Here is a 27478-nt window from a genome sequence, read left to right as displayed (position 1 = left end):
CTGATGAAACAACAGGCTTGGGTTCAGATTTAACACACATCAGTTTTCCTTTGAGTGTTAAACAATCCTTTTTCCAGTGACCCTTTAAATGACAATAAGCACAACGGTCACTTTTATCAGCATAACTTTTCCAATTCCTCTCACCTCTATTATTATATTCAGTAAGTACATACTCATCAGTAAGAATGGCAGCATCCTCAGTAGATGTAACATTTTGATCAGTCAAAAAGGTAGAAACATGCTCAGGCAAAATATTTTTAAACTGTTCCAATAAGAACAACCCGTGAAAATCTTCACGACTATTTGCACCTGAAGCAGCACACCAACTGTATCTTTAGATCTCTCGCAAATTCACAATATGTCTGTTCTGCAGGTTTTCTCATGTTCCTAAACTTTTGCCAATAAGCCTCTGGTACCAGCTCATAAGCCTTCAGTACAGCCTCGTGAAGACTTAATGAAGAATACGCTTTTTGAGCCTTACCGGTTAACACACACTGTAACAACAAAGTATGTTCATTGTCTGGTCATTTCATAACATCTGCCAAACGCTCGAACAAACTAAAAAATCTGTCAACATCCGTTTCACTAAATTTGGGTAACAACTTAACATTATTTGCCACATCCAACCTTTTTTTACCCGAAACATTTAAACCAACAAAACTATCTCCCAGCTTACCCTCACCAATTAACTGAAAGCGCATAGCCTCTACCTCCAACCTACGAATCTCAACTTCACGATTTAGTTTGCCCTTTCTATCTCTAAAAGCATTAGATCCCTTTGCTGCTCAAAAGACAATGATGAAACATTAGCAGCAGTTTGATCAGCTCCATCATTGTCAACAGCAGCAGACTTTCCCACACTTAAGACATCTAAATTTACCAGAGCTATAATTACTGCACTGAAAAAAGTGCACAAGGCATGTCATTACTCTAAAGAAGTTGTTATACTTGATCTAACTCAAAACCTTTAGTTTTCTGTCTAGCCATCAGTGTTATGTAAAAAGTTTGGTTGAGTTAAATTAAAAGTAAGTCTTGTCAGTGTAAAGTAAATACATTTCTGTAAATTAAATTAAAAATATTGGTTCCCATTGTCACGTGACTTCTAACGTCCTCCGCGGTCGTGCGTGAGGACGTTCAGCTTTCCGCCATCTTGTTACACCGCATGGATGAACTCAGCGTGGTAAAACGGGAATCAAGAAAATTGGTAAGTAATTTTAAACATACGTTTGGGCGTATTATTAACATTATACATGTATGATTTCATAAAATATTATGTTGTACTGTTGTTTACATACGGTTAACGTTAGTATTACTAGTTTGATGGCTCTAACTCGGCTAGAAGGTTTACAAGTTTCCCTCATCACGATGTTAAACCGAGTGGAAATAAAATAATAATAATAATAATAATACAAGTAAACTGCTTGAAGTGAGATGGATTGATATAGAAACGTAGTATAAAGACTGTTTCGGGTATGCTGGAGTGCGATACTGTACGGCGCCATGTATAAAGTACATGCACGCTTCAGACGCTTTGACTTAAGGTTGTTATGAAGCTTTATTATGATGATGATTTTTATTGATTTATTATGAAGCTCGCGTTCGCAAGGTATTCGCTCTGCTTACTTGTATGGTCTCTCATTTATGATTAATGTTAACACATAAGTTAGCTTTACATGAAGGCCCAAACACATGTATTTACTGACGTACCTAAACACTTCTTTTAGCGTCGACCAGCATAACGTACCCGGTAAAGAAGTCGTCTGTTTACTTTTATGTGAGCCAGTTTGTTATTTCTCTTTGTCTTCTGTAGGATGGGGTACTGCTGAATAACAATTAGGACAGGTTTTGAATAATCCAGTCACATGAAAAACGTAAGTAATTTGCACCTTTTAATTATTGCTTTGGAGGGTCAGTTTTGTAATTTCTTTCTTCTCTCCTATGCTCTACCTCATCATTCTCGTTGGCAAGTAACTCAATGTGGAAATGCAAAGATTGTGGTGTCTCCAAAGCCAAGCGTTCTGAGCTTCTCAAGCATTTTAAGCTTGATCATAGGAATTTTGGACGTCGTCATCCTTATCCATGTGTTTATTCAGACTGTCCTTGTTCATTTAAAACTTGGAGTTCTCTCAAGAGCCATGTGTCAAGGAGGCATCCTCAGCATCCCCCTCAAAAAGATGCATTGATAACTTATAAATGCTTGCTTTGTGAATACAAACACACCTCATCGTTTAAAGACTACTTCCATCACATTGGGCAGCACCTGAAAAATAATGAAACTGTTCCTTGTGTTTTTAGTGGGTGCTCATACAAAACCAATATTTATGGATCATTTAGAACGCACAAGACAAGAAAACACAAATCATTCTCTGAAGAGGACTTAAAGCCTGGCATTGTTGTCAGTGAAAGACCAGTCCCTATTTTTTCTGCAGAAGATGACATTGAATCAGACGAAGATATCTCACTTGATGAACCTACATCCTCTGGTGTAATAACAGAAAATACTGAAGACTTGTCCAAAGCTATAGAGCACAAATTAGCCTCAGTCCTATTAAAGTTAGAGCACGTTTTTCTTGTGCCTGGTGTGGCCATTGATGACCTTTTGCAGGAGTTGCAGTATTTAATTAGTACAGTTTCAGTTCCAGTTGTTAATCAAACTATTCACCAGGTACTGCAGGAACATAATTTGCAGGTTGATAAAGTTGTTGTGGATGAGTTAGCCACCTTTCTTTGCCAGTCACATCCAATTCAAACAGCAATCAGAGAGCAAGGTCCACTTTCCACTACATGGAAACGGAAGGCATACTACAAAGCCCATTTTTCAGTAGTAAAGCCTGTAGAGTATGTGCTTGATCGGAGTGATGGAAGGACATTTCAGTACGTTCCAATTCTAAAATCCCTGCAGCAACTTCTGAGTTGCCAGCCAATACTTGATAATACACTTCATTTAAAATCAGTGTATAAAGGAGATGAATGTAAATATACATGTTTTTTTGATTCACTCAACTTCCAAAGGAATGAACTGCTTTCTGAACCTGCTATCTCTTTAATTTTGTATGTTGATGAATTTGAGATATGCAACCCCCTTGGCACGTCCAAGAAAAAACACAAAGTTTTTGGAGTTTATTGAATATTAGGCAATTTACATGAAGGATGTCAGTCATCCCTGTCTGCTATAAATTTAGCTGCTTTAATTAAAAGCAGTGATGTTAAGCGTTTTGGGTATGACAAAGTGCTGGAACCATTGATTGATGACCTTGTCACGTTGGAGAGACATGGACTTTTCATTGAAAAACTGGGAAAAACTGTGAAGGGCACAGTTCAATGTATTGTTGCTGACAATCTTGGTGCTCACAGTATTGCCGGATTTGTGGAAAATTTCTCTGGAAAATATGTCTGCAGATTTTGTACAGCAGAGAAACAAGAATACCAGACTCAAGAAGTTGGATCTGAAATATTCTGCATCAGAACTGAAGAACTACATTCTGCTCATCTTCAGTTTATGAAAGACAATGACTTGCCTCACCATTTTGGCGTGAAAGGGGGGTGTGTGTTTTCAGAAAAATTATCACACTTCAGTGTTTGCACAGGATTCCCGGCTGATGTTGTGCATAATCTCTTTGAGGGTATTGTCTCTTTTGAGATAGCTTTGTCCTTGACAGTCTTTTCATCTAAAAATTATTTCACCTTGGAACACCTAAATAAAGCAATTCAGAACTTTCCATTCAAATGGAATGACAAGACAAACCGTCCACATAGTGTTCCTCTCACATTTTCTGCAAGAAGAACAGTAGGGGGTAATGCCCATGAAAATTGGAGCCTGTTGAGGTTTTTTCCTTTTTTGATTGGGGACAGAGTGCCTGCCAATGAACCTGCGTGGCAACTTCTAAATGATTTGAAAGATATTGTAGATCTTGCTGTCGCTCCTTCACACACCAAAGCTTCTATAGCATATCTGGCCTTCAAGATATCTGAGCATAGAATCAGATTCCAAGAGGTTTTTCCCGAGACTAAACTTTTGCCCAAACACCACTACTTGGAGCATTATCCTGAGCTAATTGAGAAATTTGGCCCTCTGGTTGCTCTGTGGACAATGCGATTCGAGGCTAAGTATAGCTTTTTTGAAAGAGTTGTGCGTCACACCAACTGCTTCAAGAATGTGCTCCTGTCGTTGTCACAAAGACATCAGTTTCATATGGCATATCATCTGTATCAGTGCAGCTCTCTTACACCAAGATTGGAAGTATCACATGTTTCTAATCTTCCCATTGATGTTCTGAATGAAGACATATCACGGACTGTACAACAGAAACACCCAAACCTGGATGTTGTGTGCTTGGCCAAGGAAGTAACATTTAAAGGCTTCACCTACAGAGGAAGTATGGTCATTGCTCATGGAGAATGTTCAGGACTTCCAGAGTTTGGCGAAATTGTGCAAATTATTGTGTTGCAGGACAAACCACTGTTCATTGTCAGAAGACTTGATGCATGGTATACTGAACATTATAGAGCCTTTGTCTTGGTCCAGTCATCTGACAAGAAAATTGAACTTTTAGAGCACCATGACCTTACAGACCCATATCCACTTGTTCAGTACACAATTGGGGGGAGACGTATGATGGCTCTGAAGAGATATATACATGTTTGAGGTTAGAATTGTTCACAAATTCTAAGAAAAGTGCACAAGATGTAGTGAACATGTAAATGTCTAGCAATTATCTATTACTTGTACTGTGTCTGATCTTATTTATTTTCTTTTTTCCAGAATCTGTTAGCATGTCAGGAAGAAGATCTGCCAAGCTTTTGGTGATTGTGAGTCAAGATGATTCAAGAAAGTTGCTTCTGCCAGATGGGATTCCCGAATCAGTGGATGAGCTCATTGAAAAAGTGAGGGAAGCTTTTGAATTAAATGGTAGATTCAGACTACAGTATCAGGACAAAGATTTTGGGGATGTATTTGTAAATTTGACGAACACTGGAGAACTTCAGAGTCTTAGCACTCTAAAGATTATCCCGTTGCCAGACAAAGACTCATTCACTGCTCAAACAAATGATGGGACCCAGTCTAATGATGATGCTCTGTCCTCCGTTGGCTCTGGCGACACTGATGATACAATCATCCTCTCACCCCCTGGCTCAGAAACAGTTTCTACAAGAAATCAACAGTGGCCAAAATAATTTAATATTCCACGCTTTTCTTATGACACTGAACTCCAATTAGAGAGAGGAAATGCTTTTTTTAAGGCTAACGGAACAAGGTTGACTGTCACTCCAAAGATGAAGTCTGACATTCTGGAGAAGGTTTGTGATGAGATATACAAGTATAAATCTTATCCCAGCAGTGCAAACTTCTGTGAAGTTTCAGAGGCACTTATAAAGAAACACCCTTGCTTAGCAGAAAAAGGATCCTTCAATGTGTGCTATGGGTGGACACAGAGACTTAAAATGAAGATGGGAAACCTACGCACACAGTTGAAAGGTCTTGGATGCCCTGAGTATTTGGTAAATTCTCTGAAAACCAAAGCATCAGACGATGCTTTTCCTGCAAAAAATGTTAAACGACCTAAACGTGGTGAGGCCAATCATATCCCATCCCTACCTGCTGGAGAGACATCAGCAAACCTTGAAATTGAGCGCCTGACACTTTTAAAGGAAGTGAAGAAAAGAAACAATGCATTGACAATCAGAGAACAAATGACAAAGACGTTTGCCTTACGCAGACAAGAGATTGTGGAAAACCAACCTAGTGTTCAAGAACTGCAAGAAAGATGGCCAGCTCTGTTTCAACAAGAGGAGGTAAAAGCATTTATTTTATTGAAAAATGTTAAAATGTAAGTGACTAATCCTGAATTTACCATAGTTTTTACCATGAGATTTTAGTATGTAGTGTTTTTGAAAATGTCCTAGATGCCCTAATTATACCTTTTGTTGTTTAATGCTTTGTGTGTATATGTATTTTTACAACTAGTTCTCAAAGTAAAATAATTTTTTTCAGAAGTCTATTTTCTGTTTCTCTTTCTTACAGATTAATGCCGAATTTTTGCGCATCACGACCTTACCTTTACAATCGAGATTTATGGCCTCTTTGGACAGACAGAGCTCTCAGCTTCTCCAGGTTATTAGGAGCAAAGGTGGAGTCCTCCGTGAAAAAACTAAGGACACTATTAAAGTTATGGATCAGGTATTGGTTGCATGCAAACAAAATTGCTTGTGGTAATCATGCCAATTTAGTAGTGTTTTGGTCTAATAAAAACAATACATCTTGAACATTTTGTAGAGTCTGGACATAGACATCAGAAGAGAGTGCCTGCTGAAGTGCCTGATCATGTACCTTGGTGAAGATGCAAGCTGTCTGATCAAAGAATACCAGGTAATGTAGACAACTACTGCAAACTACTGAAATTTTCTCCAACCATGTTTGCCTTAAAGTTATATTTCACTACCAAATCAACATTTCCCCATGTTTTACTCGCCCTCAAGGCATCCTAACTAAATATGGTTATATTCTCGAAGAACAATACAGGCAAAGTTATAATCCTACATATCATTTTACTTCCAAGCGGTAGAATGGGAGTGAATTGTTGACTTTTTGAAGCTTCAAATAGTGCATCCATCGATCAAAGAACTGTTTGACACGGCTCTGTGGTCTTAACAAAGGTCTTCTCAAGCCTTGAGGGTGAGTAAAACGTGGGGAAATTTTTATTTGGTAGTGACATATTGCTTTAAAGTAGTTCAAGTAATTGTGTTATCATTTACACATCAGCCTGTGTGACTTTCTTCCACAGAACACAAAAGAATATATTTTGAAGAATGTTGTTAAGAGGCCCCCATTAATTTGGAATGGTTTTGTGTCCATACAATAATAGTGAATGGCGGCTGTGCTGTTCTGTTACCAACATTGTTCAAAATTCTGCCGAGGACAGTAATTCATACAGGTTTGAAATGACAAGAGGGCGTGTAAATGATGACAGAATTTTGAATGTGAACTACTCCTTTAAAAGGGGTTGGTTCACCCAAAAATGCATTTTGAACACTGTTGAGTAGATTGATAAATGCCTCTGACTGGCCATTGTGGTACTGCACTCAACAAATATGTCTGTGATGGTGAGCGTTTGAAGTGTTTAAGTGTTTAAAATCATTTTCAAAGCCAAAGAGAGTGTAAAAGTATGTCGTCCACCCAAAAATGAAAATTTAGTCATAACTTACTCTACTCTTGTAATAAACCGTACAAATTTTATTTTTACGCTGAACACAAATGAAGATATTTTAATGAAAGTTAGCAACAGACGTTTGGGCTCTACATTGACCTTCATAGTAGGAAAGCTAACTAAATTTTGTAATAAATTTTCAGACGAAGGGGTGTTTTTTTTTTTTTTCTTCCACAGTCCCTCAATTACTCTCTGTTCTTGTATGTTTTTAGGCTGATCAGAGGGAAGAAGCGGAGAGAGAATTTGAAAAGACCACCATGGCATTTTTTGTGATCCGTGAAAGTGATGCTCTTAGTCGTGCACTGGACATTTCCATTGTCATTGACGGCGTGGAAGTACTAAATGAGTTGCCCTCTGTTGCATGTGCCTGTGCCATGATGTTTGGACTTATTTATGCACTGAACTTAAAATATCCTGAAGGACTCAAATATACCTTTGAAGCCTTTCAAAAAATAATCATGGAAATAGAGAGTAAGCAGATGAGCCGAAGGGTGCAGAACCTCTCTTCAAAGCTGCAGGAGTAAGTATGTTTCCTTTGACCCAGCTACAGTGTTTTGCTGATGGTAAATTTTTTTGTATAAAAGGCTTTATACAGTCCAACATCTTCAAAGTTAACTGTACTACTGTTTACTAAACCTGATTTGTTTTATCTTGGTTAAGTTGTGTTTTATCTAGAGTTAGTTAAATAGTTTACCCAAAAATGAAACTTCTTACGTTATTTACTCATCCTTAAGCTATTCAAGTATTTAACTTTAATTAAATTTGGTTCAGAGACATTTTATGACAATTATGAGAGAAGTTTCATTTTTGGGTAAACTATTTCATGAAGGTGAAAATACTTTTTTCTTTTTTTTTCTTCTTTCTACCATTGACTAATTTGGTAGGTGTTTAATTAAAATTATTTGATTTTACACTGCCCATTTTAAACCAGTTTTTGGGCCAAACTTGTTTTAACTTCAGAAGAATTCTAAAGGTTTGATTGTGTAGTCAGTTCTGATTGACTGTTCATGGAAAATTGCATGTTTCTCTTCGAAACCATAACTGATTCTTATGGTGAATTTACATTGTATCCAGTGTGTCTATGTATATGGATATGTATATGGATACTATCTTACTGGGTACTAATAGAGCAAACATACTAGGCTAACAAAAGTCCTGCCTGAGCCACACAGTAAAGCTTAATTTTGCTTTTAGGGAAATCTTAACACTTACCATAATGTGGTCTTATTTTCGGCTCCCACTTGGTCTCACTTTCTCATACAATGAAGCACAAAGATAACAATAATCCACAGTTTTTTTTAGGACGCTGAAAAACTCTTGCACATATTTCCCAATAACAAACCAAACACCCGCTGTTTGCCAATGCTAGCACGCAGATGAATTGAATACCAAGTTCAAATACGCTCCGACTACACTTTATACAGGCGCTAGTGCAAATATAACAAACATACGAATTTGCTCTTTTTTTTTCTTTATAAGCTGGACCTTCCAAACTATAATAAAAAAATAAAAATAAAAAAAACTTATGGACGAGCCCCCAGTTGTTACATCCGACTCAAGGAAGCAACAACAAAAAGGGTCTGAAGTCCAAAAGTAGGCTATATTAAAGCTGAAAATATTGATTTAAGTCCAGGGGTTTAAATGATAAAGATAATAAATGAACAACAATAAAGAAACAAACAATTAACAAAGTGAAGGTCCATCTTCTGAGCTCAACTGCAGGACAAGGACAAAAGCTCTCCTTCCAACAAAGGCCAGACACCTTAAATACAGTCCCCAATTCGTAACAGGTGTAGATCCTTATCTGGCAACCTATAAAACAAGAATGAACGACAACAGGAAAAAAATAAAAAATAAAACAAAACCATAACACAACCCAATAAGCCTTTGAACACTTAACTCTGCCTGTCTTGAGACCAGAGACTATAAATGCACCCAGGTCTTTGACAGTCAGTGAGCCTGTTTATGAACTGTCTGCCTGTCCAGTCCCAGTCAGTGAGCCTATTGATGATTTTTTTTTTTTTTTTTTGTGTGTTCCCTGCCTCGGTCTTGAGGTAATTTTTAAATATAAAATCCAAATATTTTTATTCAACCAACTAGTTAGAATACATTTGATGGATAAAGAAAGGATTTGATGTTCAGAATAGAATAACTACAGTAATCGCCCATTGCACCCTGGGGGCATTTAACCCCACCACCTGGGAGTCGTTTTACCCCACTGACAAAGTTTGACAAAAACAATTACACTCATTCTGAAAATATAATTATATTTTTTATTAAATAACACATAGTCCCTATCTACAGGCCCCACTGTTCTCATATCATATATAACTGTGATGTTCTACAGAACAACAAGCTTTAAAACACTTTTTTTCTTACTGCTGAAAATTAGATCATTTACTGTGAAATCCGTTTTCTCTCTGGTACATCACCAGTGTAACCTATGGGGGTACCCCATGGGGATGTTTTCCCCCACTCTACCCTAAAGTTTGAGTACTAGTTTACATCTATGTTTTTAGTTTGTACTGCAACTATACTAAAAGTGGACTTATAGGTATACTGATAGTTTACTAATTAAATACATGTAGCATTTTTTGTACACTTTGAAGTATAGTCTCTGTAAACTACTAGTTTAGTAGTTTTATACTACAAGTATACTTGTAAGTTTTCTTTAAGTAAACTTTACATCATACTTTAAGTATACTACTATGTCCCTATTTGGGTATTAATTTGTGTATATTTGTTATATGAATATCTGAATATACAAAATAACAGGGTATCTACTTGTAAACAATAAAATTTTATTGTAGCTTCATGCATTCTTTTTTATGAACACTTGAATGTGGCTAAGTTTCATAAAAAAATAAAAAAATAAAGAAATAAATAAACAATATTTTTAACAAAAAGCTGAAAAAAGACAACTAATTGGATTCAGAATGATAATCAAAACAGTCTTTTGAGTCGATCAACACCCCAAAGCATGACAATCATTATTACCTCTTCATGGATTGATATTTTACTCCATAACGTTACAGAGTTTTGATGCTTTTTTTTTTTTATGTCTGATGATCGTGTGAGATATTATTGGCTGCATCCGAAAACTTAGGCAGCTGACTTGCTGCCTCACTGCCTTATGAGGCAATGACTTTGCAGGCAGTGTTTTTGCACGAAGGCACCTCACGAAAATGATTTCGGACAGGCTTCTGAGGCAGCGTAACGGTTTAATGATCTACAACAAAATAGAATGAGTTTTGGTGATAACTAAAATAATAATTAATTACTATAATACTAATTTCTCGCTAGAAATAACATCAAAAGTACAAAAAGTTAATCAGAAATATACATTTACACACAAACTAACCACCAAACGCAACTTTCAGACGCCATCTTTATATTTTAGCTCAACCGTCACGGAATGGAACGCTCAGGATTGTGGGATATCAAAGGCAGCGAAGGATACATCTATGCTGCCTTCAGAAATCGATCAGATGAAGGAATCTCATGAGACAGGAACTGAAGCTAACTTTGGATTCGGACGTGCCTTGATGCTGTCCTATCTTGGAATGTGTCCTCCGAAGGCAGCATTTTTCAGTTTTCGGATGCAGCCGTGTGGAAGCATATATTGTTGTTACATTTCTTCTTCGCTTCTGTTTTGTAAATTCTGTACAGAAGATATGTAATAGCGCCCCCTACCGTATAACAAATAAAACATGGATTCATGGAGCACAAGTATAGTTCAAATAAATTTGGACTTTTTTCTAAGTATAAGTCAAGTATACTTAAGTGTCATTTTAAGTATATTTTTTTGAAAAGTACATAAAGCACATTTCTGAGAAGTACATAAAAAGTAGCCTGAAAGTATACTTTCCTATTTTTAGTTTAAAAGACGTATACTAATAGCACACTAGAATAAACTTTTTTTTTTCGTAAGGGTCTATATGCGATCTCCATAATTTCCGAATTCTCTTTAGTCTCCATTTTAATGAAAGTATCAAAATTATAAATGATGTTACATTGTTTTATTGGCAGCCTCGATCTGAGTCCGGTTTAGTGATGGCATGTCCTCCAAAGGAATGTCATCCAGAAGTGGATTAGGTGGCAAGATATCAACATCATTTTCCTGTAAGAAAACACAGATTCACAAATGGTAAAATAACGAGGAGGATTGATGATCCAGCTTTATTCTGTCTCTGAATCTCTGAGATTTCTTTCAATAAAATTACATATATGTTGTTTATAAATTTTAACCACTTATATATATTATGCAAGTTAGACAATGTGTGTGACAGTGTTGAATTTGTACTGGCTCTGTTATTCCTTTGGGGTTGAATTGCTGCATTCTATGCTTGATTGTCTTGCATCTCAAGAAACAATATCAATTTTAAGACAGATATCTATGAACCCTTGCTCTGTCAAATCAGCAGCATGAAGCATAAGTGAGAACTCCATAGATTTCCTGTAACAATACAGTTTTCCTCTGGGTAGATTCAACAAGTTCCTCTGAAACACAACTACTTCAAAAAATATTTGGAAACATCTTTGGATGTGGCAAAAAAGTTAAATATTAAAAGATATTATAAACTTTTCTAAAACTAAATGAAGTATCAACATGGTAATGTGATATTAGCATGCGCTGTCAGCCTGAACAACTTACAGTTGACAGTTTCATTCTTAGTTTTCCCTTGTAAAAGACTCTAGTATTCTCACAACGGTGTGAGTGTTTCTTGAATGGTGAACTAAGAATTCTGTTTGTTATCATCTTGTTTGAGTATCTTCTGTTAGCAATGCAAAGTTCTCATAATGAAAGGACTTGTGATCCTTAATATCAAACCAAATTATGAACGATATCCAACTGTGAGGTGTTCAGGTTGACTGAACATGCTAATCACACAAAACCTCAAAGAATACTATAGTGCAGATATATTATTGGTTACCCATTGTGTGGAGTGTGTGTTTTTATCTACAGGGCTGTTGAATGCTTGAATCTGATTGGCTGAACGTTCAATTATTTTCATGGAAATGCATGGTGAATGTAGTTCCAGGCAGGTCTTGACCGTATTACATGTCCATATGTAAGTTTAACAACCTACAAACTATGAATTCTCATAAAGGAGGTAACAATGGTGCTGTTTGTGAAGACAATTAGTTTCACTAGTAGCCTAACGTTAGAGACCGAACACTTTTGAGAGAAGCACAGAATCAATTGTAATGTAATGTAATGTACAACTTTATTGTCCACCTGAGTGGAAAATTGTCTTTGGCTCACCAACACAACAAAATTATTAACAACATACAAATAGAATAAAATCACAATAACTAGTCACGTTACACACACAACACAAAGAAAAAATGGATACAATTCAAGCCTTACACACTGCTAATTAAAAAGTTGCTGAATTAATAATTCTAATTGCATTGGGGATAAAGGACCTCTTATACACATTTTTATTTGCTAGGGGAACTCTATAACGTCTACCTGACTTCAAGAGCTCAAACTGGCTGAAAAGAGGATGAGAGCCATCTGCAAGAATAACTCTCGCCTTCTTCTTTGTCCTTTCCACGTAAAGTTGTGTTAATTGATTCTGAGGCCTGCCAATTATTTTATTTGCCAAGGATACAATTCTGGAAAGTTTGTTCTTGAGTCTGCAATTTAGATGCTCATACCAGACAGAAAGATGAAAAGTTAAAACACTTTCAACAATGGATATATACACAAGTTCCAAAATGTGCATGCAATTCACATGCTCTCTCTCTCTCTCTCTCTCTCTCTCTAATAACTTAGCTATTAACTGCATTAATCTGCTATCATTTCTGAAAACGCTATATGATATATTTCAACCGGACAAATGCCTTGAAATATATCATCTGATTGATGTCTTGAGGTATGGCAACCGTAGTATAAGTGGAATAATTGACTCCGGACCATTTAATTTTTATAAAAATAATGCAGAAAAAGTGTTTCTGCTTCTTGCTTCTCTACAATTGAGACACATTAACTTTAATTTTAAGAAAAGACTATGAAATAAATCATTTTAATATTAATGTATAGAGTTTTTTTTTTTTTTTTTTAACTACTTTGTTATATCATAAAGAACTAAAGTAAGTTTCTTTCATGCAGTTTCTTGACTTGTGAGGAGAAGTCATAATATATTAGAAAATGCAGACATAACACATTTAGACATTATCTCCAAAAGCAAGACTACCAAAATCAAACAATACACAAGATATAACACCACATTTCAAAACATGACTCAACTTTAACTTAACTTTGGCCACATGTGCTCTGCAATGTTATCTAAAGAGAACTTCCTCAGAGCAGAAAAAATTGGAAAAAGCACAGATAGAAGCAGGGAAGGAAAATGACCAGCTATGATAGGCTTAAAGGTGGATAAAGTTTTAACATAATCAGTACTGGGGATAACGCATTACAAGTAATGTGAGGTATGTAACCAGATTACTTTGATAAAAAGTAACTAGTAAAGCATTACAGCTCTCCTGTCCCTGTGTTGAGTGAAATTGGGGGTTAGAGAAACAGATACTTCCTTCAGTCTGAGGATTATTCATTTGACTTTTGCTGTAAGAGGGCCTTTACAGTTGCCAAAAAATATTACTTTTGAGTTTTTATTTTTAAAACACAAATAAGCAAGCCTAGCCCAGGTGACAAAAAGTAACGCAAAAGTAGCGTCATGGATTACTTTCCCTAAAAAGTAACTAACACAATTCGTGACTTTTTAGCCATAAACAAAGTGACATAATCAAATTGAACTCCTTGAGTATCTCTGGTATCTCCAAACTAAGAGTAGCACTTCATAGTCAAAACATTTTTAGAGAAAAAATAAATACATAAATAACCAGTTGTTACTGATGTTTATGCGAGAGTCATAGTATAGTCACGTATAGTTTTAATGATTTGTTCTCTTTTGACCTTGCTATGACCCATTATTAATTCACTTCAGTGAATTTATTTTCTTCCAGCAGTTATCTGAAGCTTTCACTGCAGTAATTTTCTTGCCTGTTGCTGATAATATTATTTCTACTGTTTGGTTATTATCTCTTAATCCTCAGCAGATAAGTACTTTATATCAGTCTCTTTGCATCTTACACAATGGCTGCTCACTGCAAACGTCACATTTTGATTTGCAAGTGCTCAAGAATTTATAGCCGGTGGATCAAAGGCTGACTCAACCCAGACATTTTAAAGCCAGTGTTGTGAGAACACTTACCAAGACTTACCCAGACTATAGACTGCAACCTGTGAGTATCAGTTCACACCAGCTTATTTCAATTTTCACATTGCTGTTCTTTTTATGTGGAAAATTTCATAAAATGTGTAAAAGCATAATGGGTATATATTAAGTAACATATTTTGTGAATATGGCTTTTCTGGGATAAATTTATTTCCTGTGGTTCGTGAGTTACCTTGCTTTTAAATGTTTCACAGGTTTCCAATAAAAACTGACGGACAACATTGAAGTCAAAACTTGTGTTTGGAGCAAGTTTCATGAGTATTTTCTGGAGTTTGTTCATAACTGTGCTGATTACCATAAAGCCTCCAGGCAAAAGAAGATAACTGTGAGAACAAAACATTCATTTACTCAGGTAAGAACTTTATAACTTTACTCAGGAAGTATAAGATATACAAGAAATTTGATGCAGATGGAAACAGTGCAAACAAACAAAACAACACTTTAACACAAATACAGAAAAACAAAGGGACTGTCTAGACTCTTGAAAATGCACAGCCGGGTTAAAGTAAACTAAATAAAAGATATGTGCATGTAAAAACAAAGGAATGGTCCCACCAGTATTTTCTTAATAATGTTTGTGTTGTTCAACAGGTCATGGAGATTCATCAGTCTGCTGTGACTCTGCTGCTGGTCTTGAGTGCTTCATTCACTTCTCAAGAAAGTCCTTATGAAAAATTTGTCCGTCAACATGTGGGTCCTGATATGAATGAGCATAAGTGTGACACTGAAATCAGAGACAAAGAAATCCATTACCCTGGACCTGAAAAGCACTGCAAAAAAAAAAACACCTTCATACAAGCCGACGAAGCTCATATTAAAACAGTTTGTGGCACTGGTGGAAAAAAACAGAGCGGCAACCTGTATAAGAGTAGCACACCTTTTCCTGTGATCACGTGTGAATTACTAAATCCGGATAAACACCCAAACTGTAAATATAAAGGGAAGAAGTCTACTCCTTATATTATTTTGGCATGTAATGGAGGCTTGCCTGTACATTATGAGAAAGAAGATGAAGCTGAATAGAGCTTCACAAAGCTTTACAATATTTTGCTAATCATTTTCTTACTTCTCCTTTTCCTTCTGTCTTTTTTTTCAAGTGAAAAAAAAAAAATCAAAATCAATCACAAAAAAAAGATACATAATCTCAGTTAGAGGTTCACATGTGCCATAAATATGGCAACCACAGTTTGAATAGTATAAAGTCTATGAATATACTGCCTATAGGTTTATACATGTACTTTCAATTTTACAGAACAGCAAACAAGTTAATTTAACGTTAATTTAAAAGAAAATGTACTCATATGTCTTCATGAGACACTGGGTTGTCTATATTTGACCCAAATTTAGTAAGGAGAATATCTCCACTCTTTCATCTCTTGGTGCACCAGTCCATTTTTACATTAGGTAAGCATACTGTTAAAATTAAATTATTTCTTTAGTTGAACTTTTATGGTATATTCTTCAGGATCTATCTGAGATCTTCTCCTCTTCATGCACATCTCTGTGTGTAATTGTGCCTATCATGTGCGAGATTCAGCTAGTCTAGCAAAATTTGAAGCACTCTGTTAACACTTGTTGAGCATTAAAAAAATAATGGGAGTAGTGAATGTAAAAAAAAAATAATAATAATAATAAGGATAAGAAAGATGAAGATGATTTTTGCCCACCTGTCTTTAATCATAAATAAAACTCCACTACCCATAAACTTGTCTGCTTGATTGTCTTGCATCTCAACATCGCCAATTTGAAGATAAATATCCACAAATTTAAATCTACAGAATATAGAATAGAAGAAAAATGAAGATAAAAAAGCTGGAAATAGACTGGGATCCAAATGAAAACCATGACTTAAAGTTTTGAAACCAAACCCAAAGCCATGTATATGTGGTCTCAAGTCTCAAAACACAAGATCAAGACTGTTAGTCTCTTATGGCTAACAAATCAGATTATGTATATTTATGTATTATGTATTTTATATCCATCTGATAATATTTATTTTAATTTGAATATTGTTAACAATTAAATAATAATACCAAACAAAAATACAGTAGCTGCAAGCAGCAATGACGGGCCCATGCACTACGGTGCCATCGCCACCTGGAGACTCAAGTAAAACAATTCACTTTTGTAAAGGCCACACTTACTATGTCAGCAGATAGACACAGGACACAGAGGTAAGTGCAGTAATGTGAACAGGTTTATTGATAATATGCAGAGGGGTAAGGAGATGAGCGGAAGGTCCAGGTAAGCAGGTGGGGAATAGGGATGTCAGTGGGGCCTTATCTGTGAGTAAATGTCCTTTTCCAATTTCAGGGGATCCGGGAGGAACAGCGGAGCTTGGAGACGGTGGAGAGCAGGAGCGGTGGAGAGCAGGGAGAGGAACACAGGAACAACTGGTAAGTAGATCAAACAGGTAAGTGGGTCAGGTTAAACAACATGGTAAGTTTGAGACCAGACAGTGAGTGAACGGAAGGAGTGCAGGGATATAGTGCTGTTGATGAGTGTTGACAGGTGGTGGTGATTAGTAATCCGGGGATTGGGATCTGGCGAGTGTGGTTAGTGGAGACTGCGGTGATTGAGGTGACTCTCTGACATACTATTGGCACTATGACTATAACTCATAGCTTCGCTCATGTGATCAGCCCCCAGGACCAAACATACAGCTCAAGTTTGACCTAAATCATGTGTGCAGGAGAAATTATACACTTCCTACATCACTTTTTCACCATAAATGTATTGCCTTGACATGGCGAAATCGTTCAAGATATTGAAACTGCAAATTTAGTGCCTATAATGTTTTGACATGATGTTGATCAAATTTGGTGATAATAGCATGAATCCCCTAGGAAAAGTATTTATTATTTATTATTTTATTATTTATTATATAAGTGGTTCTCAAACTGCAGAGCATCCCCTAATGGTCATTTAGTGTGTGTTTTTTAATAATAAATAGAACGAATAAAAAGAAGATAGAATAGAAATAGAATATAGAGAGTTAGTGTTACAGGGTCAAGTTGCTATTTTTTTATAATAAATAAAAAGAAAACAAGTAGATAGAATAGAAAAAGAATAGAAAATGCTAATGTTAGAGAGTCAAGTTTTTGCCTGGGTTATAACACTGTAAGTATTTAATTTCTCCGATCCAACCTGCGAAAATTAGATGTCTTAAGGTGCACCTTATGCCCTGTTTGTGAATTGCATGCTTATGTAGACAGCACCAGCGAATTCTGCTTGTCTGAGCAGCTGTTTGTCCACTTTAAAAGGTTTTTAACTTTGCTATAATTACTAAAATATACTATAGTATAGGCCTACTATTTGTATCAATGTCATGTAAGATATATGTTGTAATGATACAATAAGTACCCAGTATGTAGTGTAAAATATACTGCATCATATATTTTATGTTATTACAATAAGGCAACTTGTTCTAAATCATAATATTGTTGCCAAACACAATAGGTCATGCACACCACATAATCTTAGAATAGTTACGCATTGCTTATGAAATACTAACAGTATAAATACTTTTACGTACTACAGCTGTAAATTATGCTGACGCAGAAAATTGCGCTTTGTGTGTCATACCACGTAATTTCATATTAGGTACCCTTTAGTTATAAAATACTTAACGTATAAATGCTTTATAATTCCTCAGGTTATTAACCCCTTATTCCCCAAACGTTGCATATTGTTCCCTTATACCTACGAATAGGTACTGTGGAGGTACTCTATAGTTACAAATAGGTACGCTGTAAATTCTGTTTAATTACGCGGTCCATTGCGGGCTGTAATCTAAAGCGTTACCGAATTAGTTATTTTACAGAAACTTTTAGGGTTCGTAAATGTTGGTCTGCATTTCAATCTGAGTGAATAAAAAAAAAAAAAAAAAAATCGCTCTGTTGCATCGTATTGACTGTATTTTTTTCTTTGCAGAAATCAAAGAAGGATCCTGTGTATGCAAATGTCGCCAAAAAAAATGTTGACCAGATTCCACGTCTACTGGAATAATTTATAGAGCTCATACGGGCCCTGACTCACACTTCTATTACATTTATTTTTTGCCAAGAGGTTTTGTCTCTGTTTTTTGTTTTTCTTTGCTTTTGCATCAAAATCATTTTGCATTGTTTGCTTTAAAGTTGTTTAAATCATGACTTTAGTGTCTTAACAAGAAAGTAATAACAGCGCTACTTTTAGCCAATAGGGTGCGCGATAAATAAATGCTGCTGTTCTCAGATAAACCACTGATGAACCAATATAATGAACTCAATAAAATGTAGCTAAACCTTATCACTGTTTACGTTTCCCTGCTTATGATAAAAACTTAATCAAACACAGAAGTTCTGAATCCAAAACCAATGTGGCCTCAAGACTAAGACCACAAGATCAATATTATTAGTCTCTTATGGCTAACAAATCTAATTCTGGATATTTTTTTTATCCATCTGATATCATTTATTTTTATTTGAATGTAGTTAATGATTAATTAACCCTCAGTCTGTCGCTGGGGTCAATATGACCCCAATCAACTTTTACTTAAAAAAAAAGAAAAGAAAATAATAATAAATGGTTACCTTCACCTCAGTGGAATAAGATTTTGTGACTTTTCTACATTTTCTATCTATATTCACATAAAAAAATAAAAATGAAAAAAAACCTGGGCTTGATTCAGTTGTTCTGAAGGTAGTGTAAACGCACCTTTTAAGCTCACGTACCCATTAAGCACACTTCCATTTTTGAGATCAGATTATAAAAAGAAAAAAAATAATGTATTATCCTACTTGATGTCTTAACCAATTGATATGTCTGTTACTGTATACCTCTTGTAATTTCAAGTTAATCAGATCATTGCACACTGAAATATGGGTCTCTATATGTTCACACTGTCTGGCGGCCATTTTGAAAGCTGTCTAAAAACTTTCACCAAAAGAGGAGCTCCTTAAATGTGCAATTTTTAAATGTTTAAGCCTTTATTTTGGGTAAGTTTCTCTACTTATTGTAAAATTAAGAGATTAATGTTCAGACTTTTGCATATTATAACCTGGAACTTGGATGTGGGAAATAATTACATTAGATCCAAAAGATTTAGCAACACAGCGCAGATGCTACAGAACACAGTTAGCTGACTCGCCGTATAAGATTGTGTGCTAGGCTGACATATTACTTCACATGCATTACTGGCTTGTATTTTTACATCTATGTTATAAATTTACAGTTTATTGCTGGTCTGTCATTTTACAATGCTGTAATCTTTAAATATTTCATATTATTTTAAGGTGAGCTTAAAGGGTGCACTATTATGAAAATCACACAGCTTCAGTGTGACATCAGTAAGAAAAAGTATAATTTCATAGATATTGTTAATAATAGTTGCTCGTATTAAAATACAGGTGCATCCCAATAAATTAGAATGTCGTGGAAAAGTTCATTTATTTCAGTAATTCAACTTTTTAAAGTAGTTTAAGTCTTTGGTTCTTTTAATTGTGATGATTTTGGCTCACATTTAACAAAAACCCACCAATCAACTATCTCAACAAATTAGAATAATTCATAAGACCAATAAAAAAAAAAAAAAATAAAAAAAAACATTTTTAGTGAATTGCTGGCCTTCTGGAAAGTATAAGTGAAGTATACTTAAATGTCATTTTTAAGTATTTTTCTGAGATGTGCATAAAGTCTATTTACATAAAAAGTAAACTAAAAGTGTACTTTCATATTTTTAGTTTAAAAGAAGTATATAATAGCACACTTGAATAAACTTATTTTGAAGAACAGCGTTCTTTTGAAGGTCTGCATGTATTCGTGCATGTTTCTGTGTGTGATTGTGCTTAACATGAAAGATTCAGCTATGTTGATGAAAGATGAAGCACTTCTCTACTACCATTAAACTTGTCTGTTTGATTGTCTTAACACCACTTTGAAAATAAATATCCATGAACTTAAATTTATTAAGTTATAACCAGTATATATGAGCAGTGCTGGGAAGTTACTTTTAAAAGTAATGAATAACAATATTGCATTACTCCCTAAAAAAGTAATTGAGTTACTTGCTTATTATGAAAAGTAATGCATTATGTTACTTGTGTTACTCATCTGGGCTGGGATTCCATGTTGTTTTTAATATAAAAAAAGTTTTATTTATTTATGTATGTATGTATGTATGTATGTATGTATGTATGTATGTATGTCTTTATAAGCCTTCACACCAAAAGTGAAATGAATAAGCCTCAGGGTGAAGAAAAAGTTAACCCACATCTGTACAATAAAGCAGCAACAAAGACATTGGATAATAAAATGGGATCAAATACATAAAGTATATCTGTGTTATTTGACATATTTATTGCAGGTTTGTGCCATATTCTGAGTTTGCATTTCACAGTTTTTTATTCATTTTGAAGAATAGTGAATCTGTTTCTGTGCAGAGATGAGTAAATGCATATTGATATTTAGTCCAGAACTACAGTAAGTATCATGTTTACACAGCACACACAACACCTCTGCACTTACTCCTGGTTTCTCTCAACACGGGGACAGAAGAGCTGTCAGTCAATGAAAGAAAAAATAACTGGTGTTACTTATTCGGAAAAGTAGCTCAGATATTTTTTTGTAAATTAAAAAGTAATTAATTACTTTACTAGTTACTGATTATGTAACACAGTACTTACAAAAGCAAAACTAAATTACCTTTTTGTTTAAAAAAATCAAAATACAAGAAACTACCATTTCACTCTAAATCTAAAAAAAAGTAGTGATTCATTGTTAGCTTAGTCCATGGTTATGATAACACACACACACACATTTTAGAGACAATGATTCCAGGCATTATAAGTGAAGCATATGTTTTAATATTTATCATATAAACATACAAAGATTGTTCAAGTTCATTTCCTTGTTTCATGAAAAGGAAACTGTATTAATGATTTTACTTTTTGTGTTTGTTGGAATAAAGGTAGGAACACAGAAAGGAAAATATCTAAAAGATATTCTGCCCAGAGTGCAATGCACAGTATTTAAAAACAGTGTACTAAAATGCCTTTAGTGTTAAGAAAAAAAAACAAAAAAACATTTGTGTTCACTTCTTTATAAATACAGCAATACAGTAAACTACAGGCTTTAGTGAAGAGTTTAGCATTTTAGCTTTGACATGTAAATTACTTTCCTGAAAATATTTACCGGACATAAATTAAATTCACGATTCATCTCTATTGAGCCCATTTATATATCATGAAAGGCAAATCCATAAATAGGAACAAGGGAGCAAGAGAAGAATCAAATAACTAATTAGCACCTCAAAATAAAATAAAATAAATAATCAGCACCTTGATAAAATCAAAGAACTAGCATCTCTTAATGAAATCAAATAAAAAATCAGTACCTCTTAATAAAACCAAATAAATAATCAACACCTCTAAATAAAATAAAATAAATTATCAGCACCTCTTAATAAAATCAAAGAACTAATCAACACCTTATAAAATGTCACAGATGTTTGTTCACAACTTCAGGTAAGAAGACTGACTCATTTTTGTATATTTCAACAATGAAAATAAAAATATATCAAGTGTATGAAGACTTACTAAAATTTCATAGTATTGTTTTATCAAGTATACACACATTTGTGTGAATTGTGTGAATTTTAATGTCACAGTAACAACATTTAACACAGCCTGTGTCATGTACTGTATGCGTCCAGTTTAAATGAATTAATTTCTGAACTCATGAAGGCTGCTTTGGTTCTGATGTAACTGATGGAGATATAAAAAGCCATGCTATTCATAGTTTTCTGATAACGGTGGATGACTAAGAGTTAGTGTTAGTAGTTAAATCATAAACATTAGCCAATATAATGATAACAGTCTTTTCCAAAATAAGCAACAACATACCAGTAAAAACATTTAAAGTATGAGTAGAGTAAAATGTTAATAGCACTTGTGTCCTCCAGTACGAGACTGTGTATGAGGAGTAAAATCCTCTTTATACACTACAAAAAAAAAAAATAATCATTTTCTTACTTTGAGAAGCAAACTTGCTTAAGATATTAAGTTTACTTAAGATTTTTAAGTGTTTGCTGAAAATGTAAAGTTTATGCTTAGAACAAGGGAAGATCTCCAAGTAGGTATAACTGCAGACTGGAGATCTCCATGAAGTTTATTTTTCTGACTCCACTGACAGATGTATTGTCTTCTTGTATTAAATACAAATTCACTTTATTTATTTATTATTATTATTATTTTGCTTCTCGTGTAAATGAATCTTGATTTAAGAAGGGACTTTTATATACTAGTATACTGACGGTATGTGCCTGTCTTGGTGAGGTTTTTGTGGAACAATCAGTCAGTTCTATCAGTAAGGATGTGAACAGATGGGACAAAATAACTGCTTTGTCAAACAAGGTTAGCATTAATATGTCTTATAGTGCAAAAGACAAGAAACAGGTAATGTCTTACTGCACCTGTCCTAGATCACTTTAGCAGCTTTAATAAAGCTTTACATAATGAAAAACATCAAGCACTTGCTGTTCTATTGCTGGTAATGATGTTGTATTTAAATAGGTATGTAAAAAGTGAAATTTGACAGGCATTAGTACTAACCACTGAGACGCTTCTTTGCTTCCCAGATAGCACACATATCAAGAATGTCTGTTAAAGAGAACTTCAACTGGAAAGCATCTGCTGTCTACAAACATCTGATTAACATTTTAAGATGTCAATTTTCCATACATTCTAAATCATAAACATCTTAAAGACATTCTGTCTTTAATGTCTATTTAACATCTGGAAGGAAATGTCTTACAGACATATTGCAGATGAGCAAACACTAAAAAAAATCGTCTCTGAGATGTACGTGTGCTATCAGGGTTACAGAGGTAACCATGGTAACCGGTGTATTTTGGTTTGCCCAAAAAGTGTCATCTCCTGTAAAAAAGTGAATTTACATTTTCATTCATCCCATCTGCTGTTTTTGTTGCCTTCAGTGTTGTAAATTTTAACCGATTGAAGGAAAATAAGAATAATTCAGATAATGAGGTATCTGGAATTACTTGACTTTTTGATTTGTAGTTTACATATTTCATATATAAAAACAATGTTTTCCACTGTCTTCTTAGGGTTTCTTACTGAGGCTGGCGAAGCTGACGAGCCTCATCAGCCTCGCCAGCCTCGTCCGCCTCACGAGCCTCATCAGCCTCGTCATCCTCATGAGCCTCATCAGCCTCGTCATCCTCATGAGCCTCATCAGCCTCGTCATCCTCACGAGCCTCATCAGCCTCGCCCGCCTCGTCATCCTCACGAGCCTCATCAGCCTCGTCATCCTCATGAGCCTCATCAGCCTCGCCAGCCTCATTCCGATTCCGTTCAAGTAAAGGAATCTGATTTGGAGGTGCATTAGGCTGATTATGTGCAGGGTTATTAACATCATTCTCCTGTAAGAAAACACAGATTGACAAAAGGTAAAAGTAATGAAGAGAATTTATGTTTCAGTTACACAAACACAAAAATACTAGAGAGTCAGAATGTTTTTTTTTCCTGTTGCTCATACAGAAGTTTTCATTTCTTAAATTTATATTTCTTAAATGTACTTCAGTGATACAAAATTGAAGTATTAATGATTCCAATACCTCATCTAAAATTCTTTAAACTGTTGTATTGGTGTTTTCTAATGAGACACTTGCTCTCTGAAACAACCTGCATTGTTTTTATATTAATTGTTATTTAGTTTATTTTGGAGTTATTTGTGTTTTTGATTGTCCTGACACTGCATCGCCAGTGAATATCTGCTTCGAAGATGACAGTTCATAGTTACACTGTATATTTTATAATAACATAATATAAAAAAAATAATTTTATAATAATACTAATAATAATATGAAAATGTAATCATACCACTGTTCTTTTAAATGCCCCCACACACACACTAAATCTCATACATCAGCTGTAGGTAATACTTACATTCTGTGGTACTGCTGTATGGCTCCTGCGGCGACAGTAAACCACACCAGCAGCTACAGCAGCAGCAGCCACCAGCAGAACAACAACAACAACAACTATTCCTGCTACAGCAGCTGAAGACAGACCTGAGTCTGAAACAGCTAAAGACAGTCATTATTACTAAAGAGTGAATGATAATCCATCCAGTATTTAACAATATATTTGACTGATATTTTCTACTTTGGTCATCAATTGTACATTGATTTCACTAACAAGCGGCATCATTTGTTGTTTTTAGCAAAAGCAGTCAAAACTAAATCACACTATGAACTTGATTCAAAATACTGAACTCCTTCAAAACACCCCAAAAGAAAATGCATTGAATGACTGAATCTTATACTCACAAATAACAGAAACACTGAATCTCTTCACTCTGGTGATGCTGAAGCTGCTGATCTGTAGTTTATAAAATCCAGAGTCTGTGGTTGTGGTGTTTGTGATGGTCAGAGATCCAGTCTGATGATCCAGCTTCAGTCTGTCTCTGAATCTCTCTTCACACTGATCATCTGTACAGATCTCACTCTGATCTCCAGTGATTTCAGCGATACGAGTGTCATTAAAATACCACGTCATCACATCATTTGAGTTTTTTGTTTCACCAGGATCTAAAGTAAAAGATTCTTCTTCTTTCACTGACTCATCTCGTTCAGCAGCGGAAACACCTGAAACACAAACCAACAGCTGCTGGAGGAACTTTTTGGGAAAAAAACAAAACATGAACATGAAAGCGATTACACAAGCCCTTTCTTGATTTTCAGTCTGAAAAGAAACATTTATGCGTGGTTTGTGCTTATAAAATAATGGTACATATTTATTTTACATTAAACTCTTATTTAAACAGATAATAGAAGCTGTTCAGAGATTAGATGCTGTCATCTCCATCTGAGCTCAACTGCAGGTTCTTATGAATTAAATTGACTATTAAAACTACCAGTTTGATAATGTAATTGGCTTAGTTTTAAACTAAAATTAACTGTTTAATGATGTAAACAGAAATAATGCATCTGCACAGCAAGTTTATGAAGAAATTATCTATATGTGATGTAATATACAGATGAAGAAAATATATCTGAATATCATTAAAAACATCAATAGACACATTAACAATGTACTTTAAACATATATTAACTTAATGTAAACATTCATTAAATGACTTACCATAAACAGAAACACTGAAGATCTTTGTTCTGTCTTTGCTGTTGATGATCTGTTGCGTATAATTTCCAGAATCTGTGTTTGTGATGTTTGTGATGATCAGAGATCCAGTCGGATCCAGCTTCAGTCTGTCTCTGAATCTCTCTTTACACTGAACATCTGTACAGATCTTACTCTGATCTCCAGTGATTTCAGCGATTCGAAAGTCATTAAAATACCATTTAATCTTTTCTTGTTGGTTTGTTTTAACATCAGTGTGTAGAGTGACTGAATCTCCCTCCTTCAAAAACACTGGCACTCCGTCTGTATCAACACCAGAAACACCTGAAGAAGAAAGTTAACATAAGCCAAACAAACATATACAATAGTACCATGAAAAAAAGAAAAATATGTCCTAACTCGGTCCTATAGGGCAAAACCGTCCTGCAGAGTTGGTTTAGCACCAACTTTCTTCAGCTCCCTGCCTGGAAGTTTCTAGCATGCCTAGACCTTAATTAGCTGCTTCAGGTAGCCTATGTTTAATTGGGGCTGGAGCTAAACTCTGCAGGACCAGCCCTCCAGAATCACCCCTATAGACCATAAAGATTGTGAGTAGAGAAACGGGTCTGGATTCATAATGTAATGATGCAAACATCAATGAATTACACATTCATTCATCAGACAAACATGAGTCTCATGGATGATCTTATAATACACACAATGTACACCGAGATTCATATCTGCCTTCTATAGCTACATTTGCACATTGGTATAGGCTAAATAAACATTTTCATAATAAATATGACATACACAAAAAATACCCATAAAAACTTTTATATAGGCTACTGTATGTATACACATATATTAGCGCTGCTGTTAAATAACGTGTATTAATATAGCAGAAGCTTTTATCCAAAGCGACTCACTTTACATTCAAACTCAGTCTATGCACTGATGTACAAGAATATCATCAATATTTACTGACGGTATGATGTTATGTTTTTATACCAAGTCAGTTGACCTGATCATTTAAGGACCCCATTTTCACGGCTTTTTAAATCGTTAACAGGTGTTACCCCTCGAATTATGTGACCGCGGTAGGCGCTGTTGCCCCGCTAACCATAGCGACTACCATTTACAGTATACAGAGACAGAAATCAGTGTAATAGCGGAAAAGAGATTTTAACAAATAAAGGTCTCACCATTGACGAGAAAAAACAAGGTCACGGCGAGCCAAGTAAAGAGAAGCCTCATTTTCACCACTTTCCCCCTCACAAATGCAGATTCATATCCATAAAAGCTTCTGTTCTTCTGCTCAGATAGCTATATGGTGTTATTTAACTAAAGTGAAACTAATAATCTGTGAGTCTCCCTTTGAAGGTAGAGCGATGACGTGGTGAACGTTCCTGTCTTTTCTAATGTGCATATGCAAAAAAATATTTTCGTCGTGTTTCTTTTGTAAAATATTGTATACTACAGTATGGGCTACGTTTATACTGCCAGTAAAGCGGATTTCAACTAGTTTATTATTATAGTTATTATATTTTTTAAATAATAAAACAAGGTAAACATAAGAAAAAGTCCCCATGGCTATAGAAATACACCGAGCCAGAGGCATTGCGAGACTATGACTGACGCTACAATAAATGCTTTAATACCATTCCAAAAGTATTTGACCTCTGACTCAGTTTTGACTCTTTTGATTAATTAAGCATTTTTTATTTGACTCTAAAACTGTTTTGTGAAGGTAATAACTCTTCACCTACAAACTAAACTCGAAACTTCATACACTGAATCCTCCTCTCACCTACAAGCTGCTTGCCTAACTCAAACAACATCTCTACAGAGAACCAACCACAGCAGCTTGCACTTTGACTCAGAAGATGCGCTGAGAGAGTCACAATGTGAG

At 35.1% G+C, this 27478-nt stretch overlaps 2 protein-coding genes across 2 annotated transcripts; one reads left to right on the top strand and one right to left on the bottom strand.

Moving 5' to 3' along the window:
* The first annotated feature begins 15046 nt into the window (after nt 1-15046).
* LOC131535260 (ribonuclease-like 3) lies at nt 15047-15475 on the top strand. The gene has a single exon (XM_058768205.1). It carries the CDS (start codon nt 15047-15049, stop codon nt 15473-15475), a length of 429 nt encoding a protein of 142 aa, XP_058624188.1.
* A 5808-nt stretch (nt 15476-21283) lies between these two features.
* Nucleotides 21284-26928, bottom strand: LOC131535259 (uncharacterized). Its single transcript, XM_058768204.1, has 5 exons — nt 26772-26928; nt 25594-25914; nt 24780-25097; nt 24397-24536; nt 21284-23870 (listed from the first exon to the last, which is right to left on the bottom strand). Exons 1-5 carry the CDS (start codon nt 26821-26823, stop codon nt 23562-23564), a joined length of 1140 nt encoding a protein of 379 aa, XP_058624187.1. The 5' UTR covers nt 26824-26928; the 3' UTR covers nt 21284-23561.
* Between the last annotated feature and the right edge of the window lie 550 nt (nt 26929-27478).

The sequence above is a fragment of the Onychostoma macrolepis genome, unplaced genomic scaffold, assembly GCF_012432095.1.
Source record: "Onychostoma macrolepis isolate SWU-2019 unplaced genomic scaffold, ASM1243209v1 Scaffold22, whole genome shotgun sequence".
NCBI classification, from domain to species: Eukaryota; Metazoa; Chordata; class Actinopteri; order Cypriniformes; family Cyprinidae; genus Onychostoma; species Onychostoma macrolepis.
The sequence above is the reverse complement of the archived record's forward strand: the minus strand, read 5'-3'. Positions and strand labels throughout refer to the sequence as shown.

Coding starts and splice junctions, on each gene's coding strand:
- LOC131535259 (XM_058768204.1), bottom strand. CDS start 26,823: ATGAGGCTTCTCTTTACTTGGCTCGCCGTGACCTTGTTTTTTCTCGTC. Junction 25,915..26,771: donor CTTGTTTTTTCTCGTCAATG/GTGAGACCTTTA, acceptor TTTCTTCTTCAG/GTGTTTCTGGTGTTGATACA. Junction 25,098..25,593: donor CTTCAGTGTTTCTGTTTATG/GTAAGTCATTTA, acceptor TTTGTGTTTCAG/GTGTTTCCGCTGCTGAACGA.
- LOC131535260 (XM_058768205.1), top strand. CDS start 15,047: ATGGAGATTCATCAGTCTGCTGTGACTCTGCTGCTGGTCTTGAGTGCT.